Source organism: Mus musculus, chromosome 2 (genome assembly GCF_000001635.26).
Source record: "Mus musculus strain C57BL/6J chromosome 2, GRCm38.p6 C57BL/6J".
NCBI classification, from domain to species: Eukaryota; Metazoa; Chordata; class Mammalia; order Rodentia; family Muridae; genus Mus; species Mus musculus.
In genome coordinates, this window is record NC_000068.7 from 176,469,512 (window position 1) to 176,488,320 (window position 18,809).

The following is an 18,809-nucleotide window of genomic DNA, read 5'->3' on the forward strand; positions in this document are numbered from 1 at the left end:
TCAGCATACAAGTACTTTGGAGTCTGAAATGAAAGACAAACAGCATTATGTAATATGCCAAATCAGCTCATTGGCTGGGACACTACCAAACATCCACATTGCTATTGGTTCCCCTGTGATACACCTAATTTCCTAAATCTAGAGGCCATCTTTGCTTCTCCAGAACCAATCAGAGGAGGGAACACTGGGGTCACTCTTTCCTAGCTTTTATGTGGCTGGTATTGAGTCTTTCCCAGCTCTGAAGCTGGCATCCAAATCCTTTACTGGCATGGAGATCCTCTTTGTTTCCCTTGCCATGAATCCAAAAGTTCTGCCTTTGTTGCCTGCCTAGCCATTGGCTGCTGGCACTTTTGTTACCCATTTATAATCAGCTTGGGGCAGGGAATCTCAGTGTCCCAGTACAGGATTATCATGAAATTTGGGAAGAATTTAACAGGAGTAGCATAAGAATCAATACACAATTGGGAATTAGCAGAAAAACAAATCAAATCCAAACACCAGGCCCTAAGTATTGCCTTTTTGTTATTATCCTGAATTTAATCATATGGTGAAACTAAGTTCGTTTCCAAGGATTAGGTATTGTGGAGATCCAACCTCACTTTACTCATATTTTCTTTTTAAAACATAATGACTGTCTCTAACAATGCTTTCTGCTTTTCATTGTGCCCCTCAAAACATAAGACCTGTACTTTACCACCAAAGAACAAATCCATATGATTAGTTAAGCTATAACACCCATAATATATAACAGATGACACTGTAAACTACATAAGCCCCTATCCCTAAATCCTGATTGGTGTGAAAATAAAGGTATAATTTGGAAGGAATGTTTCTGTCTGATCCTCCTTTTTTAAAAAAAAATTAATTTTATTTCTTCATTTCTTTATTGTCTAACCTTTTTTTTACAATCCATACCTTATACCCCTTGTCTTATTCATGGTTTCTATTCCTACACAAACATCATGACCAAGAAGCAAGTTGGGGAGGAAAGGGTTTATTTGGCTTACACTTTCATACTGCTTACTGTTCATCACCAAGGAAGTCGGGACTGGAACTCAAGCAGGTCAAGAAGCAGGAACTGATGCAGAGGCCACAGAAGGATGTTTCTTTACTAGCTTGCTTCACCTGGCTTGCTCAGACTGCTGTCTTAGAGAACCCAAGACTACCAGTGCAGAGAGATGGTCCCACCCACAAGGGGCCTTTCCCCTTGATCACTAATTGAGAAAATGTCTTACATCTGGATCTCATGGAGGCATTTCCCAACTGAAGCTCCTTTCTCTGTGATAACTTCAGCTTGTGTCAAGTTGACACAAAATTAGCCAGTATAATTGACACCTTGTCAATTTGACACGCAAACACATCACTAGTAATGCTCAACTCTTAGTTTCTTATTCATGCCCAAGATATACACAACTTTGAAAGCCCCACAGACTTTACATATTAAAAGTTCAATGCTTTTAAAATATCCAATATCCTTCAAAATCCAAAGCCTTTTACAATGGAATCCACTAAAATACTTGTTTCCTTCAAGAGGGAAAAACATCAGGGCACAGTCACAATCAAAAGTAAAAATTAAACTCCAACTGTCCAATGTCTGGGATCCAACTCACAATCTTTTGGACAACTCCAAAAGAACCAAGGGCTTGGGTCACTTTTCCAACCCTGTCCTTTGTAGCACACAACTTGTCCTCTATGCTCCAGATGCATGTACTTTACTGCTGCTGCTGTTCTTCGTGGTCAATCATGGACCTGTCAACTCCAACACACTGCATGATCTCTTCAGTACTGGGCCATCAATTTCACCTGAGTCTGCACCTTCACCAGTGGCCTTCCATGGCCTCTCAAACTGCTGGGCCTTAGCTGATCTGCATTATCCCTTCATGCCTTCAAAACCAGTACCACGAGGGTAAGACTTACACACTACCAAGTCCAGCCACAGCACAAGGTACCACCTTGATTATCTCTAGAACACTTCCTCTGTGCTCTCAGAAAACACTTCACAGATGATGCCACTTCAATAATGCTGGTTTCTTCTTAATCACTGCTAATTTCTTAGCTCCAGCTAACCAGCATCAACAGTCCCAGTAATGCAAAGTTTTCACTCTAGAAATTCTATTATCTTGTTAATCACAGCTGATTCTTCAGCCCCAGTTAACCAGAACCACAGAATCTTCACAAAGTAACAATGGCCCTGAAAAGAGGCTTTAATTTTCCCTCTGAAATTTCACAAGCCAGGCTTCCATCTTCTGCACGATTCTCAACATTATCTTCCAAGCTCCTACACAACATCCCACAGCGTTCTTAACACAGAATGGATCTTCTAACCCAAAGTTCCAAAGTCCTTCCACAGTCCTCCCAAAACATGGTCAGGTTGTCACAGGAATTCCCCACTCCTGATACCAATTTGTCTTAGTCAGGGTTTCTATTCCTGCATAAACATTATGACCAAGAAGCAGTTGGGGAGGAAAGGGAATCCACTCACAATTTCCACATTGATATTCATACCAAAGGATGTCAGGACTGTAACTCAAGCAAGACAATAAGAAACATTTCTTGTATCCCCTTGAACTTTGTATGATTATTTTCAGGATTATAAAGAATTAGAAATGTTTAAAGGCTTCCCCATATTGAATGCATTTATGGGTTTCCCATTCATAATGATGAAGATTTGGGAAATCTGAAAAGGTTTCACCATATTATATTCCTAAATTTATTTGCAGTATGAATTGTTTCATTGTGAAGACTCTAAAATATTCAAAAAGTTTCACCATATTAAACACACTCAGCCTTTTGTTACATTTTGTTTTCTTTTGTGTCTTTGAATATGACTGACAAGTGAAAGCAATACCACATGGCTTGTAGACATCGGATTTCTCACCTCTATGTCTTCTTTTATGTATTTGAAGATTTTAATGCACAAGGCTCTGTTCACTTGTTCATTTCATAGTGTTTTTCTCAACTGTGTCTCTTTTTATTTACTTAGAGACTACTGTGACTTATAAAATGTTTACCACATTGCCTATATTCATAGGGTTTCTATCTAGTGTGTATACTTTTGTGTTGGGAGATGACTCTTTTGTACAATTGCTTTCCCTAATTGGTGTTATTCAGAGGATTTCTCAAAACCTCATGTTCCTTACAGATTTGAAGATGATTGTGATGTAGAAGTGTTTTAAAACATTGCCAATATTCATAGGGTTTCTCTCCTGTATGTGTTCCTTTATATATTTGGAGGCCACTGCTTTGTGAAAAAGCTATAAAAGCACCATTGCTAACATTCAAAAATCTCTCTCCTATACGTGCTCTTTCATGATTTTGTTGATGACTGCTTTTTGAAAAAGTTTAACCACATTGGTTAAAATCAAAGCATTTCTCTCAACTATATGTGCTTTTATGTGTGTAAAGACTATTGGTTTTCGAAAAAGGTTAAACACATTGGTTACGTTTAAAAGGTTCCTCTCTGGTATATGTTCATTTATGTACTTGGAGATCAATGCTTGCTGCAAAGGCTTTATAACATCAGATACCTACATAGAGTTTCTCTCCTGTATGGTCTTTTCTCTTTAAAGGTCACTCCTTTCTGCAAAGACTTTACCACATTGGTTACATTCCTGGGTTTTTCAGCTGTGTGTGTTCGATTATGATATTCAAGACCACTGCTTCCTTCAAAGGATTTACCACCTTGGTTTCATTCATATGGTGTCTTTCGTGTATGTGATCTTTTATGGCATTGGAGACCACTGCTTCCTGCAAAGGCTTTACCATACTAGTTACATTCATATTGTCTCTCTCCTGTATATGTTCGCTTATGGATTCGGAGAGAACTGCTTTGTGCAAAGGCTTTACCACAGTGGTTACATTCATAGGGTTTCTCTCCTGTATGAGTTCGTTTATGTTTTTGGAGGTCACAACTTCTTGCAAAAGCTTTTCCACATTGGTTACATTCATAGGGTTTCTCTCCGGTATGTGTTCGCTTATGTATTTGGAGGACTCTCCTTGTTATAAAAGCTTTACCACATTGGTTACATTCATAGGGTTTCTCTCCTGTATGTGTTCGGTTATGGATTTGGAGAGTACTGCTTTCTGCAAAGGCTTTACCACATTGGTTACATTCATAGGGTTTCTCTCCTGTATGTGTTCGCTTATGTATTCGGAGATGACAGCTTCTTGCAAAGGCTTTACCACATTGTTTACATTTATAGGGTTTCTCTCCTGTATGTGTTCGCTTATGCATTTGGAGAGTATAGATTACTGCAAAGGCTTTACCACATTGTTTACATTCATAGGGTTTGTCTCCTGTATGTGTTCGCTTATGCATTTGGAGAGTATAGATTACTGCAAAGGCTTTACCACACTGTTTACATTCATAGGGTTTGTCTCCTGTATGTGTTCGCTCATGTTTGTGGAGATGACTGCTATGTGCAAAGGCTTTACCACATTGTTTACATTCATAGGGTTTCTCTCCTGTATGTGTTCGTTTATGTTTTTGGAGGTCACCACTTCTTGCAAAGGCTTTTCCACATTGGTTACATTCATAGGGTTTCTCTCCTGTATGTGTTCGCTTATGTATTCGGAGATGACTGCTTTGTGAAAAGGCTTTACCACATTGTTTACATTCATAGGGTTTCTCTCCTGTATGTGTTCGTTTATGTTTTTGGAGTTCACCACTACTTGCAAAGGCTTTTCCACATTGGTTACATTCATAGGGTTTCTCTCCTGTATGTGTTCGCTTATGTATTTGGAGGTTAATCCTTCTTTTAAAAGCTTTACCACATTGGTTACATTCATACTGTTTCTCTCCTGCATGTGTTCGATTATGTATTTGGAGATGACAGCTTCTTGCAAAGACTTTACCACATTGTTTACAGTCATAGGGTTTCTCTCCTGTATGTGTTCGCTTATGTATTTGCAGGACATTCCATGTTCTAAAGTCCTTACCACATTGGTTACAGTCATGGTGTTTCTCTCCATTATGTTTAATTTGATGCCTTTGTCTACCACTCTCATATGCAAAGGCTTTACCACATTGAATAAACTCAGAGGGTTGCTCTGCAGAACAACTTCTTTCATGCCTGCAAATAAAATTTGCACACGTGAAATCTTTCTTACACTGATTATACTGATGAGTCTTTTTATCTGTATGAATTGTTTTAAATTTTGGTTTCATTGAACAGAGCAATCTAATGTTAACATAATATTACTTTGTTTATATTCAAAGGAGTTCTACTAAATTATGAATTGTTTTACATCTTCGAGGATATATGAAATGGGAACAGTATTGATTATCTGGCTCACATTTATAACATACTTTTTCTATAAAAGGTTACTCACATATTTGAAAAAAAACAGGAAGAACTCACAGTGTTTGCACAATTATTGCATTCACAAATTTTGTTATCATGAGAGTAATACTACATTTGGAATATGAACAAATGCAAAAGAAAAAAAAAATTCTACTGCCTTAATTCTCATTACTATTTTCAGCAGTTAGAGTTGGTAAATGTCCCCAGCAATGTTCGGAAACAAATTTTTTATAAACTTATATAGCACATTTAGTATGTTGTTCAAAATATGTTATACTGCATATCCTCTAATTGTTCTGGAAAAGTGAAAGGTATGTGGCTTCTTTCAATGCCCCAGTGATCACAAGGCTTGTATCAATCGTAACCTATGACATCCACATCAAAAGAAGAATAACAAGTGAAAATTCCACATTACATTCACAGCTGACTTTTTTTTGTCACAGAGATGTGGTACAGAGATTAAGGTTTTTCCACAAAACCATTTTTGAATCTTATGAACTGTTCATCTCACTAAATTTAGCAATGTTATTACAAGTATATCATTGAGCTCAGATACACTATGGATTATTTGCTCATTACTAGGTTTTAGACATATACTTGTCACCTAATCACTGTGTGTTCCTTTTGCAATAGCTAAGCGATATGAGACTGAAGACACTCACACTTGTATAGCATGGCTGTACTAGGCTTGATTTAAACAGTAACATATGTGTTAAGCCATTATTTCTCTGTCTTTGACCTAATGGAATGTCTTGCAAACAACAGTTACATATCTGCCATAAACATATATGATTTTTATGAAAGTCAGTAAACATCCATCACTGAAAGCAGTGCTTATTGTACCCTATTGGTTTTCTTTACTACTTGTAGCACAAGTTAAACTTTCTTCATAGGCATTTTCTCCTCAGCTTGCAGAGTAAAATTACCTTCCATGACTTCTAGAAGTTTGAAAATGGTCTTCAATCGTATGTTCTTCCCAAATGTAACCTAAACCCAGTACCAGAGAAAGTATGTTACATTATTGGCAATTAAACAGTATTTAAGTTATTAACTCCATTGAACTTTAAAACCATGAGTGATTTATTCATCATATTCTTCCTCATTCTCAATTGAAATTATAAAAACAAATAAAATAACAAAGAAACAGTTGTGCATACATGTTATAAAGTAAATAAAAAAATCATAATATTACCTATAGCTGTGAGATTCTTATAGGTCTCTAGCATCACACCCTTGTAGAGACTCTTCTGAGAAGGATCCAGCAAAGCCCACTCATCCTGAGTGAAGTTCACATGCACGTCATCATAGGTGACTAAATCCTAAAAGATTCGATACGTGTGAATATTAAAAAATATGATACAGACAACAGTGTAAAGGTGTACTTCAAAATGAGTATTCGCTGACTGCCCTGCCCACCCACATAGTACTTTTTATCCAGTCTTTCACAGTTGGACAACAAAAACTTAAGTAAATAAATGATCTCTGGGAACCTGATGCCTTAGTATTAAGATGTTAATACATGGAACCATGTAGAATGCTGCTAGACCTTCACCCATATTTTGTTCCCTGAGACCCAATATGCAAGAGTGCCCTTAGGACTGCAGTTTCCTCTCACCTGTCCATGCTACCTGCAGATACAAAAGACCTTTTCCATCTCCCCTTCCTTTCTTGCCACATGTCTGTGTCTTAGCCCCCAAGTATGGGCAGACACACCCTTCTCAACCATAGCCAGTACTCCCGAAGAACAAGCAATCTGTCTAAAGACCAAGACCATTATCTGTTATCCTAGACATAATTCTCATAGTAGCCCACAGAACTGCAACACAATATCAGGGAAAGCTTCCTCTGCCCATTTCCATGTGGCCAATTTTCAACTTTTCTTCAATAACTAATACAACTACACCAGGAACAATGTGAACTTGACCAATGTTACCTGTGCTAGTATGTGTATAGAAATAAAATCATATTTCCTGACTCCGATAAAAATAACATAAATAAGTGACCCTGAAACTGTTATAAATCTGACCCTCCAGATACTACTGATCTGTCTTCAAACAGAGAGGCCCCATGCTCTAGAGTTCTCATTGAAATTGTTGATGATGAGAAAGTTGGACTATGGCTCAATAGCTGTTCATGACCCTTAGTAATTTCATGTTAAACCAGCCCCACCGAAGTATACAAAACAATGCTGAATGATAATTTAATGTCTGCTTCCTGCCATATGCATTATGTTCCAATCTGTCCTATCCACCCACCCAGCACCATCAACACCTGAGAAACTTCTGCATGTCAGAAGCTTTTTTTTGTAACCAAGAATTGAAGTTCTGTGAATCATTGCATTTTGACAATAGTTAACAGAAAGATAAAAGGAATCTAATCAAATATTTCTGAAGGATGATCGTGATCAGCTCTTTACTACTAACTTCTAAAGTATTTATAAAACTAGTCACACAAAACTGAATACAGAAGGGTCAGAAATTCTAGAAATCAAACCATTGCTTTTCCAATGTTGTCCTACTACACACCAAAGGCAATTCCTGTATATACACACTGCATAGTGACATTTAAGTTTCATACCTTGCCACTCCCAGGGCTACCGAGCCTCTGGGAGCCCTGTAAATCCACACTTAGGAAGAGTCAAAGGACGAGGAGCTCTGTTATGATCACCACATGGACCAACAGAACCACACTCTGACCCACAGTCCATTTAGAACCAGCAGATCAGACTCAAATAGCTCGCAGACTTGCTCCTCCTGTATTCTCAGTGGAGATTACTATAATAACCAGGGGATGGCTTGTAGTCTTCCAGGCAGCTTGTAACACATGCATCTGAGGAGAATCTTGTAAAGAACCTGTAAGCTACCTTCCCCTAGTGTTCCTGATTGTTAGTCCTGCCCAAAGTCCCTCATTAACTTGGAAAAGCCAGCAGGGCCTCAGGGCAACAGCAGCTCCTCTACTGTGGGATCACTGAGCAAAAGACTCAGACAGCTGAAACCTTCCAAGCTCAACTGTTACACCCTACAAGCAGACATAGCCCTAGTCTGGAAAATTTACATTGAAAAGAATATTCTAGTCCTGCAGACCAAGTATTTTCCATTTAAAAGGCCTAGGGTCCTTTCTTTGTATATTCAATTATGCATGCAGCCAACTCTTCTTCATAGTGGGGAGGTCCTGCAGACAAACTGGGATCAAATTCATACATTAACAATATTAAAAGTAAAAGTGGCTATGAATTTTAAAGATAGAAACTTTTAATGGGCAAAAAAAAAAAAAAGGAAGAAAATGAAGAAATAAAATGTAAAGACATCACTGCTCCTAGGTATGGTAGAGGAGAAAGTATATTATACACAAAAGAGTGAACATAGCCAGACCCAGTTATACCTGGGATAATACAGAGTAGACATGACCTGGGACCTTGTGGAGAGAGGAAGGAGGGCAGAAGCAAGAGTCAGATCAGGATGATTAATGATAGATGAAAAGTCCAGTTCCTAAATGATTGAATTGCATAAGGAATGGCAGCTGGGAGATTGGCAGTCCTACTGCTGGGGTAGATGGTGAGGTATGCCAGCAATATGGTGTCACAACGAGGGCCTGTGATCTCATTTGACATTGCCCTAATCTGAAAAATGCCTGAAGATGACCAGTATGGAATTTTACTGATTGTGTAAAATTGATTACTTGACTCCTCACGGTGAATGTCAACTACTGCCAAAGCAGAAAGACCTCACCTACTGTACTGGCTAGTTTTGTGTCAACTTGACACAGCTGGAGTTATCACAGAGAAAGGAGCTTCAGTTGAGGAAATGCCTCCATGAGGTCCAACTGTAAGGCATTTTCTCAATTAGTGATCAAGGGGGAAAGGCCCCTTGTGGGTGGGACCATCCCTGGGCTGGTAGTCTTGGGTTCTATAAGAGAGCAGGCTGAGCAAGCCAGGGGAAGCAAGCCAGTAAAGAACATCCCTCCATGGCCTCTGCATCAGCTCCTGCTTTCTGACCTGCTTGAGTTCCAGTCCTGACTTCCTTTGGTGATGAACAGCAGGGTGGAAGTGTAAGCCGAATAAACCCTTTCCTCCCCAACTTGCTTCTTGGTCATCATGTTTGTGCAGGAATAGAAACCCTGACTAAGACAAATTGGTACCAGCAGAGTGGGGTATTCCTGTGACAACCTGACCATGTTTTGGGGAGGACTGTGGAAGGACTTTGGAACTCCGGGCTTGAAGATCCATCCGTTGTTAAGAGCTCTGTCGGATGTTGTGTAGGAGCTTGGAAGATAGTGTTGAGAACACTGCAGAAGATGGAGGTCTGGTTTGTGAAATTTCAGAGGGAAATTAAAGACTCTTTTCAGGGCCATTGCTGTTTTGAATGTGAAGATTCTGTAGTTCTGGTTAGCTGGGGCTGAAGAATCAGCTGTCATTAACAAGATACCAGAACTACTAAAGCAAAAACTTTGCATTACTGGGACTATTGATGCTGGTTAGCTGGAGCTAAGAAATTAGCGGTGATTAAGAAGAGACCAGCATCATTGAGGTGACATCTTCTGGGAAGTGTTTTCTGAAAGCACAAAGAGGCTGTGTTCCAGAGATGGCCAAGGTTGTACTCCTGCTGCAGCAGGACTTAGTAATATGTAAGGGTCACCCAGGTGGTACTGGTTTTGAAGGCATGAAGGGGTCACGCAAAGCAGCTGAGGCTCGGCACTGTGAGAGGCCATGGAAGGCCATTGGTGAAGGTGCAGCCTCAGTTGCAATTGAAGGCCCAGGATTGAAAGGGTCATGCAGTATTTTGGAGATGCCAGTACCATGAGATGACCACCAAGAGCAGCAGCAGCAGTTGAGTACAGGCATCTGGAGCCTAGAGGATGACGCCTGTGCTACAAAGGGCCTGGCTGGAGAAGTGACCCAAGCCCTTGGAGGACCCCAGAAGATCGTGAGTTGGATCCCAGACATTGGACTGTTGGAGATTGACTTTTGCTTTTGATTGTGACTGTGCCCTGATATTTTTCCTCTTGAAGGAAGAAACTGTTTTAGTGGAGCCCACAGTTAAGAGACTTTTAATTGTAAATAGACTTTGGATTTTAAAAGAGATGGATATTTTAAAGAGATTGAAATTTTAAGCATATGTAAAGACTGTGGGACATTTAAAGTTATTTAGATCTTGGGGATGAATAAGAATGTAAGGGTTGAGGCTTACTAGTGATGTGTTTGTGTGTCAAGTTGACAAGGTGTCAATTGTACTGGCTAGTTTTGTGTCAACTTGACACAGCTGGAGTTATCACAGAGAAAGGAGCTTCAGTTGAGGAAATGCCTCCATGAGGTCCAACTGTAAGGCATTTTCTCAATTAGTGATCAAGGGGGAAAGGCCCCTTGTGGGTGGGACCATCCCTGGGCTGGTAGTCTTGGGTTCTATAAGAGAGCAGGCTGAGCAAGCCAGGGGAAGCAAGCCAGTAAAGAACATCCCTCCATGGCCTCTGCATCAGCTCCTGCTTTCTGACCTGCTTGAGTTCCAGTCCTGACTTCCTTTGGTGATGAACAGCAGGGTGGAAGTGTAAGCCGAATAAACCCTTTCCTCCCCAACTTGCTTCTTGGTCAGCATGTTTGTGCAGGAATAGAAACCCTGACTAAGACACCTACCTTATTCCTCCTCCATTTCTGTGCTGCAAGTAGACCAGCTTCAAAGTTGGTCAGTGAACTCAACCTTATACCTGTCCCTCTTTATTTGTAACCCCCTAATTTGTAACCCTGTAACCCAGGGAGGTTAGACAACACTCATTCCCTGGTGTCTTTTGTCTCACTGATCAGTCAGAACCCAGCCTGAAAGCAGTTGTAGGACTGTTTTCCAAGCCCTGGGCAGCAGAGGCTGGAAGAGGAGTTCAAAGCAAGTTTTAACTACATGACATAAAGAAAGTAGGAGCTACAGGAGATGTTTCTCTAAACAGACAGATGTGAAATCTCTTTAAAAATAGGAATGAAATTCTTAATTAGGGGAAATATTGGAGAATAGAAACACGTAAGACGTCAAATCACCTATGCATAATGAAAATGAAATTCAGAAAAGTAATACCAAAATTTAATATTTAAAAAGATCAATATAATTGAAAAAATATATTCCTGTACTGATTTGAAAAAGATCAGGCCCTTCCTGGTAGAAGGAATGTCATTAATAAGATAGCATTTGACCTTGCCCCTATGTGCTTTGTTAACTACTGAGACCTATAATGTGACACACACAGTTACAAGTAATGGCATGTGTTTTACATTTTTGAGCTCACTTAAATATGTCACCCAAGGATTGCACATGTTTATCTAATACAGATCCTGAAATGGGAATTCATTACTAATTGGTTCTAGCTAACCTGCCCAAATTAAACACCCACCAATCAGATTTTACTAAACTATATCCATAAATTAATATAATCTGTGAAGTTATCAAATTATTCTCACTGCCCTAATCAGGTCCTTCTCCATAACAGTGACCCCTGCAGCATACTCCCCTCTGGTCTGTGACCTAGCTCTTGTCAGCACTGTTTTATCTGACAGTGTACACAGTAAGCTGTTTCTCTGGTTCTCATCCTGCCAAGTGTATTTCCACACACAAGCCCCTGCCACAAAGGTTTTGTCCAGATGCAGGCTTATAATAAAGTTACTCAGAGGCCACAGCCTGGTCCAAAAGGAGAGACTAAGTCCACAAGGGACCTCACAGGTGGCCCCATCTGTCTGGCTGAGGCTTACCATCCTGCCTCTGGGAAGACCTATTATACAGGCATCCTTTGCTAAGATGTTTGCTCACCCCACTTCGTTGGAGATGAAGTTGCACTTACCATGTCTGAAGTTCTAAGCTTGCCTGAGCTAATCTCACAGCATTCAGTAAAAATAATAAGAACCGATTCCACAGAAAATCTGAGAGCAGCTGAGTTACACAGAGAAACTTGCAGGCTTAGTACCTGGAAGAGTCACCTCCTCTTCTGCCTGGCAACTCCATGTGGAGGTTTTGATTGGCCATTGAGTCTTGAGTGACATGAGGACCATGCTTAGGGTCAGAGTGTCTGTAGGGACACAGCACAATGGTTCGAGCCTGGGCAAATCCTTTTCCATATCTGCAGATTTCCAGTTCAGTAGCACTAGTGTGTCTCCTCCAATGGCCTACCTGTCTGATCCCCTGCCAAGCCCTTCTGAGGGGCTAAGATTCTTGATCCCTGCTGCTTACCTGCCTGCCTCTCCACCTTTCTGGTCAGTGACCCTGGGTTCACTGCTTTGAAAGGTTGGAGCTTGCCTGAGCTCCAAATCCAGCGCTCAGGAGGCATTTCCCCTTCTTCCTCCTGGAATCAAGCTGGGTAGCTTGCATACCCCATCAATCAGCTGACACTGGAGTTACCAAACTGTCCACAGGTGGTCAGTGCCAGAATATTAGCAACTGAAGAGGGATTTTAGGACACAAGATTTTGTTTTGTGGCTTCAGGCTGGGTTCAGGTAAATTGCAAGTACTTTCTACCTAATGGCTATGAGACAAGGCTCAGAGCAAAGCAGGACACATGTCACTGAGGAGCACTCAGTGCATTAATCAGAACAATTGTCCTCACTGGGTTGGTAAAACAAACATAACAACAACAAACCCACACCTATATTAGTAAAATATATCACTGTTCTGATTTGAAAAAGACCAGGCCCTTCTTGGTAGAAGGAATGGCATTAATAAGATAGTGTTTGACCTTGCCCCTAAGTGCTTTGTTAACTACTGATGTCTACAATGTGACACACACAGCTACAGATAATGTCATGTGTTTAATATTTGTGGGCTCACTTAAATATGTCACCCAAGGATTGCACATATCTCATAATACAGATCCTAAAAAGGGAATTCATTACCCACTGGTTCAAGCTAACCTGCCCAAATTAAACACCCACGAATCTAGTTTTATATACGTCCATGCATAATTAATACAATCTGTGAAATTACAAAATCATTCTCACTGCCCTAATCAGGCCCTTCTCGATAACAGTGGCCCCTGCAGCATACTCCCCTTTTCTTTGGTCTGTGACCTAGCTCTTGTCTGCACTGTTTTACCTGACAGTGTACACAGTAAGCTGTTCCTCTGGTTCTCATCCTGCCAAGTGTATTTCCACACACAAGCCCCTGCCACAAAAGTTTTTTCCAGTGCAGTCTTATAATAAAGTTACTCAGAGGCCACAGCCTGGTCCAAAAGGAGAGACTAGGTCCACAAAAGACCTCACAGGTGGCCCCATCTGTCTGGCTGATGCTTACCATCCTGGCTCTGGGAAGACCTAGTACACAGGCATCCTTTGCTAAGATGCTAGCTCCTCCTCTTTGTGGGACATGACACTGCACTTACCATGTGTGAAGTTCTGAGCTTGCTTGAGCTAAATTCACAGCATCCAGCGAAGACACTAAGAACAGATCACACAGAAACACTGAGATCAGCTGAGTTACACAGAGAAACTTGCAGGCTTGGTACCCGGAAGTCACTGCCTCTTCTAACTGGCAGCTCCATGTGGAGGTTCTGATTGGCTATTGAATCTTGAGTGACATGAGCAACACCCTTAGGTTTAGAGTTTGCTGAAGGGACACAATATAGAGTTTCCAGCCTGGGCCAATCCTTTTCCATATCTGCAGATTTCCAGTTCAGTAGCACCAATGTGTCTCCTCCAATAGCCTACCTGTCTGTTCTCCCGCCAAACCCTTGGGAGGGGCTAAGACTCCTGATCCCTGCTGCTCACCTGCCTGCCTCTCCACCTTTCTGGGCAGTGACCCTGGGTTCACTGCTTGGAGCTTGCCTGAGCTCCAATGACAGGACTCAGGAGGCAATTTCCCTTCTTCCTCCTGGAATCAAGCTGGATAGCTTGCATATCCCATTAATCAGCTGACACTGGAGTTACCAAACTGTCCACAGGTGGTCAGTGCCAGAATATTAGCAACTGAAGAGGGATTTTTGGACACAAACTTTGTTTTGTGGCTTCAGGCTGGGTTCAGGTAAATTGCAAGTACTTTCCACCTAATGGCTATGAGACAAGGCTCAGAGCAAAGCAGGACACATGTCAGACACTGTGGAGCACTCTTGTTAATCAACTCATTGTCCTCAGTGGGTTGGTAAAACAAACATAACAACAACAAACCCACACCTATATTGGGAAAAATATATCACTGTACTGATTCGAAAAAGATCAGGCCTTTCTTGGTAGAAGGAATGGCATTAATAAGATAGTGTTTGACCTTGTTCCTATGTGCTTTGTTAACTACTGAGATCTATAATCTGACACACACAGCTCCAGCTAATGGCATGTGTTTTACATTTCTGATACATTTTATCTATATAGTACAGATCCTAAAACAGAAATTCATTATCACTGGCTCAAGCTAACCTGCACAAACTAAGCACCCACCAATCTAGTTTTATTTAATATCATGCATTATTTAATACATGCTGTTAAATTACAAAATTATTCACCCTGCCTGACTCTTATCCTTCTCTAGAATGGTGACACCTGGAGCAGATTCTCTTATGGTTTTATCTATGATCAAGCTATCTCCTGCCCTGTTTCACCTGACAGAGATAACAGTAAACCATTGCTCCCGTTCTTATCTAAAGGTGGAAGAAATGGAGGGTTCATTATATGACTCAAATGAGCAATTATAAAACACTTTTTTGCTACATTCTTTAACTCAAGAATTTAGGAATTTATATCAAGAGGAAAGCAAGGCCATTGTCCTGGGTAGCAGCAGACCAGGATCAAGGCTACCTGAGTCAAAATAGCTTGTCTTAGAAACATCTCTATATGGGGAAGAAGAGACAGCTCTCCCAGAACTAACATGTCACCCCAGAAAAAATCTCTCCATATACAACTAAAATATTAATTAGGAAAAATGTCTTAATGACAGCATGGATTCAGCTGCGGCTAATGCTCAAAGACCAGGCAGCCAAAAACAGGTTTTGGATTCCACACATGCTCTCACCCATAAGTTTCTTTCCTGTTCAGTCCCCAGGTTATTTTGAACAATTTTAATATGGACTGGAGATTACAAGTCCTACTTAAGACTGCTAGGAGATTTACACAGCAAAGACCCCCAGAATCACTTATTAAGTGTCTCAGAGCCCTGAAATAGCAAGCCATTTCTCAGAGATGGGTTCCTGAGTTGGAGGTCGCAGGAGATGAGAAAAATAGCAAAAGTAGAAGGTAGAATTTACAACAGCTGCAGTGGGGACAGCTTACACAAGCTATGTCTTATGCCAAGTAAACTTTTTAAGAGTAGCATCAGCCGGGCGTGGTGGCGCACGCCTTTAACCCCAGCACTTGGGAGGCAGAGGCAGGCGGATTTCTGAGATCGAGGCCAGCCTGGTCTACAGAGTGAGTTCCAGGACAGCCAGGGCTATACAGAGAAACCCTGTCTCAAAAATAAAATCAAAAAAAAAAAAAAAAAAAAAAAAAAGAAGAGTAGCATCTTGTATCCTACTTACAGGGATAAGTGGAAAGAAATGGAGACCTCTATGAAGTTTGCAGAAGCTAGAATACACTGGGACAAATTCAGGAGAAGTCTAATAAAACAACCCTGCACAAGGGAACTGCCAAGTATCTAAAAAAAACATTACTGACCAAGCCCCCAGTGGACTTGGGGACCCTACTCAGTGCAGGGTGGCACAGAATTACTGCATGGCACAGCAGAGACAGAGGTGGAATTGACTGGCACTGCAGAAGCAGGTTTGCAACTTCCCCTCCCTGCCTGCATTCCTTTGTATTTGCTGGAACCCTCGCACCAAGGCTGGCAAGAGATCTCCGTGGAAAACCTTTGGTACCCAAGTCCACAAGCTACTAGGGCTACTGAGCTTCCCTCATCCCCATTAATCCACACTCAGGAAGGGGCAAAGGACAAGGGCCTCTGCTATGATCACCACATGGACCAACAGAACCACAGTCCTTGGAAATAGCAGAACTGACTCAGATAACTCAGGAAACTTGCTCCTCCTGGCCTGGCAAAGGAGACAATTACAATCACCATGACATGGCTTTTGGCCTTCTTCACAGTTTGCAACAGATGGCTCTGAAGAGACTCCCATAAAGAACCCCAAGCTACCTTCCACTAGGGTTCCTGATAGAGAGGCATGGACAGAGTCCCTCATTAGCCTGGAAAACACAGCTGGGACTGGGACAACAGCAGCTCCTCCACTGTAAGATCACAGAGCAAATGATTCAGACAGCTGAAGCTTTCCTGGCTCAGCAATTCCGCCACAGTTGCAGACAGAGCTCTAGTCTGGGAAATTTGCATTCACTAGAATTTTCCAGACTCCACTTATTTTCCTTTTTAAAGGCACAGAGCCTTTCTTTGCAATTAAAGAGCATTATTAAATTATACAGGCAATGTCCAGTGCAGCCATCTCTGCTTCATACTTGGGAAGCCCTGCAGCCAAACTGCAATCAAATTCACACAGTAACAAAAATTAAAAAGAAAACCTCCGGCCAGAAGGCCATCCTGTGCTCCAGCCCCGGACCTGACCAAGGACGCTCGCTCGCGTGGGAACCATTCAGTGGCCCCTATCCCCCAACTTCTCCTCCCTTTGGCCCCGAAGCCAGTGCCACCCCGGGGACCCCATTCTGTCCTAAGCTCTTCCGGGGTATCCAGCATGGGATGCTGGAGACTGGGAACCCGGTGCTTAGAGCTGCCCTTGTCCACCACCCACCGAGTTGTGCCTTCTCAGGGCCAAGCAGCCACCCGGGGCCATGTGGAAAGCGTCCTGCAGTCCTCCCGCTCCTGCCTGCCCAGGGCAATGGAACTCTGGCCAGAAGCGAGTTCTCTCCCACTCCCCTCTTTTCCCCACACCGACGGCACCGCAGGAGATGACCTGGCACTTACCACGTTTGGAGTTCTGAGCTTGACTAACCTTCTCTCACAACACCCAGTAGAATCACGCAGAACACATCACACAGAAACTCTCATGATCGCTGAGTTACAGAAAGGAGCTTGCAAGCTTGACCTGGAAGAGCCGCCTCCTCTTCTGACTGGCAGGTCCATGTGGAGGTTCTGATTGGCTATTGAGTCTTGAGTGACATGAGCACCACCCTTAGGGTTAGAGTATGTTAAAGAGACAGGGCACAGAGGTTCCAGCTTTGGCCAAACCTTTTCCAGATCTGCAGATTTGAAGTTCATTTGCACAAGTGCCTCTCATCCAATTGCTTACCGGTCTGTCCTCCCATCAAGCCCCTGGCAGAATGTAAGACTTCACATCCCTGCTATTCAACTGCCTGCTTCTACCCCCTTATGGGCAGTAACTCTATGCTTCCCTGCTTTGCAAATTTGGAGCTTGCTTAAGCTCCAATCACAGCACTCAGAAGATATTTCCACTTCTTCCTCCTGGATTCAAGTTGGATGGCTCTCACAGTCAATAAATCAGATTACAATGGAGTTAAATCTGTCCCAAATGTGGAAATGTGCCCAGAATATTAACAATTAAGAAAGATTTTAGAAAGCAATATTTGTTTGGTGCCTTCAGGCTGGGTTCAGCTACAATGCAAGGACTGTTCACCTGGTGTTTCTGAGACAAGCCTCAGAGCAAAGCAGGAAACAACAACCACAAACCCACAGCTGTGCTATCAAAGATTCTTCTGATGAACAGAGCTGATAGAATGAATCTCTATTATATAGTTAATGCATGTATTAGAATGACTCACAGGATGCCATTCAACCAGTCCAAAAATGGCTGTCTACACATTTAAAATTTCCAATAGTGGTTCAGTTCATGTGGCTTGACGTCTCAACTAGTCTTCATTATATACCTAAATTTTCAAAATTATGCACTACTGCCAAAAAACAAACAAACAAACAAAAACAAACAAACACACACAATAACAACAACAACAAAAAGTTGTTAGAAAGAGGTAGGGCATTAAGGCAAAGAGATAGAGCTACCATCTTCAATGTCCTTTATATATGTAGGCTGTCACCATAAACTGTTGCCTAGATCCAAGGTGGATCTTATCACCCCAAAAGACCCAGATTAAAAATACTTTTCCCAGATTGAAAACTACAATTAAGAAAAATCCCTCACAGTACCCAACTCTTTCTGTTTCAGCTAATTCCAGATGTGTTCAATTTGACTGACAAGAATACCTAGCACAGCAGACAAGACAGAACAGCTTCAAAAGATTTTTCCGGTGATGGGTAAGGAGAGCACAGGAGCCATTTCCAAAGCAACGCCTTTCTTCAAGTGTGGGAGCATTGAGATTTTACTCAGGGAATCTAGACACATTTACACATAGATCTGCCTACTCCTATGAATGTTAAGTTAAATTCTTTTCTGAAGATGATCAAATGTAAAAGCTGAGATATTGAAGGGTATTCTTACCTCATAGTCATCCAGAATCATCCATAAATTATAAAAATGTTGGACATAAATGCATCTGGAAAGTACATCTTGTAGTACAGGTCTTAGCTGTAAATCAAGGGAAAGGTGAGAACTCATAATTTGAACTCCACGAAAGTGGGAGCTTGCAATATCGGCGTGTTA

At 41.5% G+C, this 18,809-nt stretch overlaps 1 protein-coding gene across 5 annotated transcripts; it reads right to left on the bottom strand.

Annotated features, from left to right (window-relative positions):
• Nucleotides 1-857: 857 nt before the first annotated feature.
• On the bottom strand, nucleotides 858-17,342 carry Gm14434 (predicted gene 14434). Of its 5 annotated transcripts, XM_030251963.1 has the most exons (6): nucleotides 17,159-17,333; nucleotides 13,647-13,701; nucleotides 12,240-12,341; nucleotides 6,496-6,622; nucleotides 6,230-6,290; nucleotides 883-5,072 (listed from the first exon to the last, which is right to left on the bottom strand). In XM_030251963.1, the coding sequence occupies exons 4-6, from the start codon at nucleotides 6,527-6,529 to the stop codon at nucleotides 3,767-3,769; spliced, it is 1,401 nt and encodes a 466-aa protein (XP_030107823.1). In that variant the 5' UTR covers nucleotides 6,530-6,622; nucleotides 12,240-12,341; nucleotides 13,647-13,701; nucleotides 17,159-17,333; the 3' UTR covers nucleotides 883-3,766. The 5 variants fall into 5 exon arrangements, with proteins under 5 accessions (NP_001095274.1, XP_030107823.1, XP_030107824.1 ...); NM_001101804.1 differs by lacking the exon at nucleotides 12,240-12,341 and having other exon boundaries at nucleotides 858-5,072; nucleotides 17,159-17,238; XM_030251964.1 differs by having other exon boundaries at nucleotides 883-6,290; nucleotides 17,187-17,342.
• Between the last annotated feature and the right edge of the window lie 1,467 nt (nucleotides 17,343-18,809).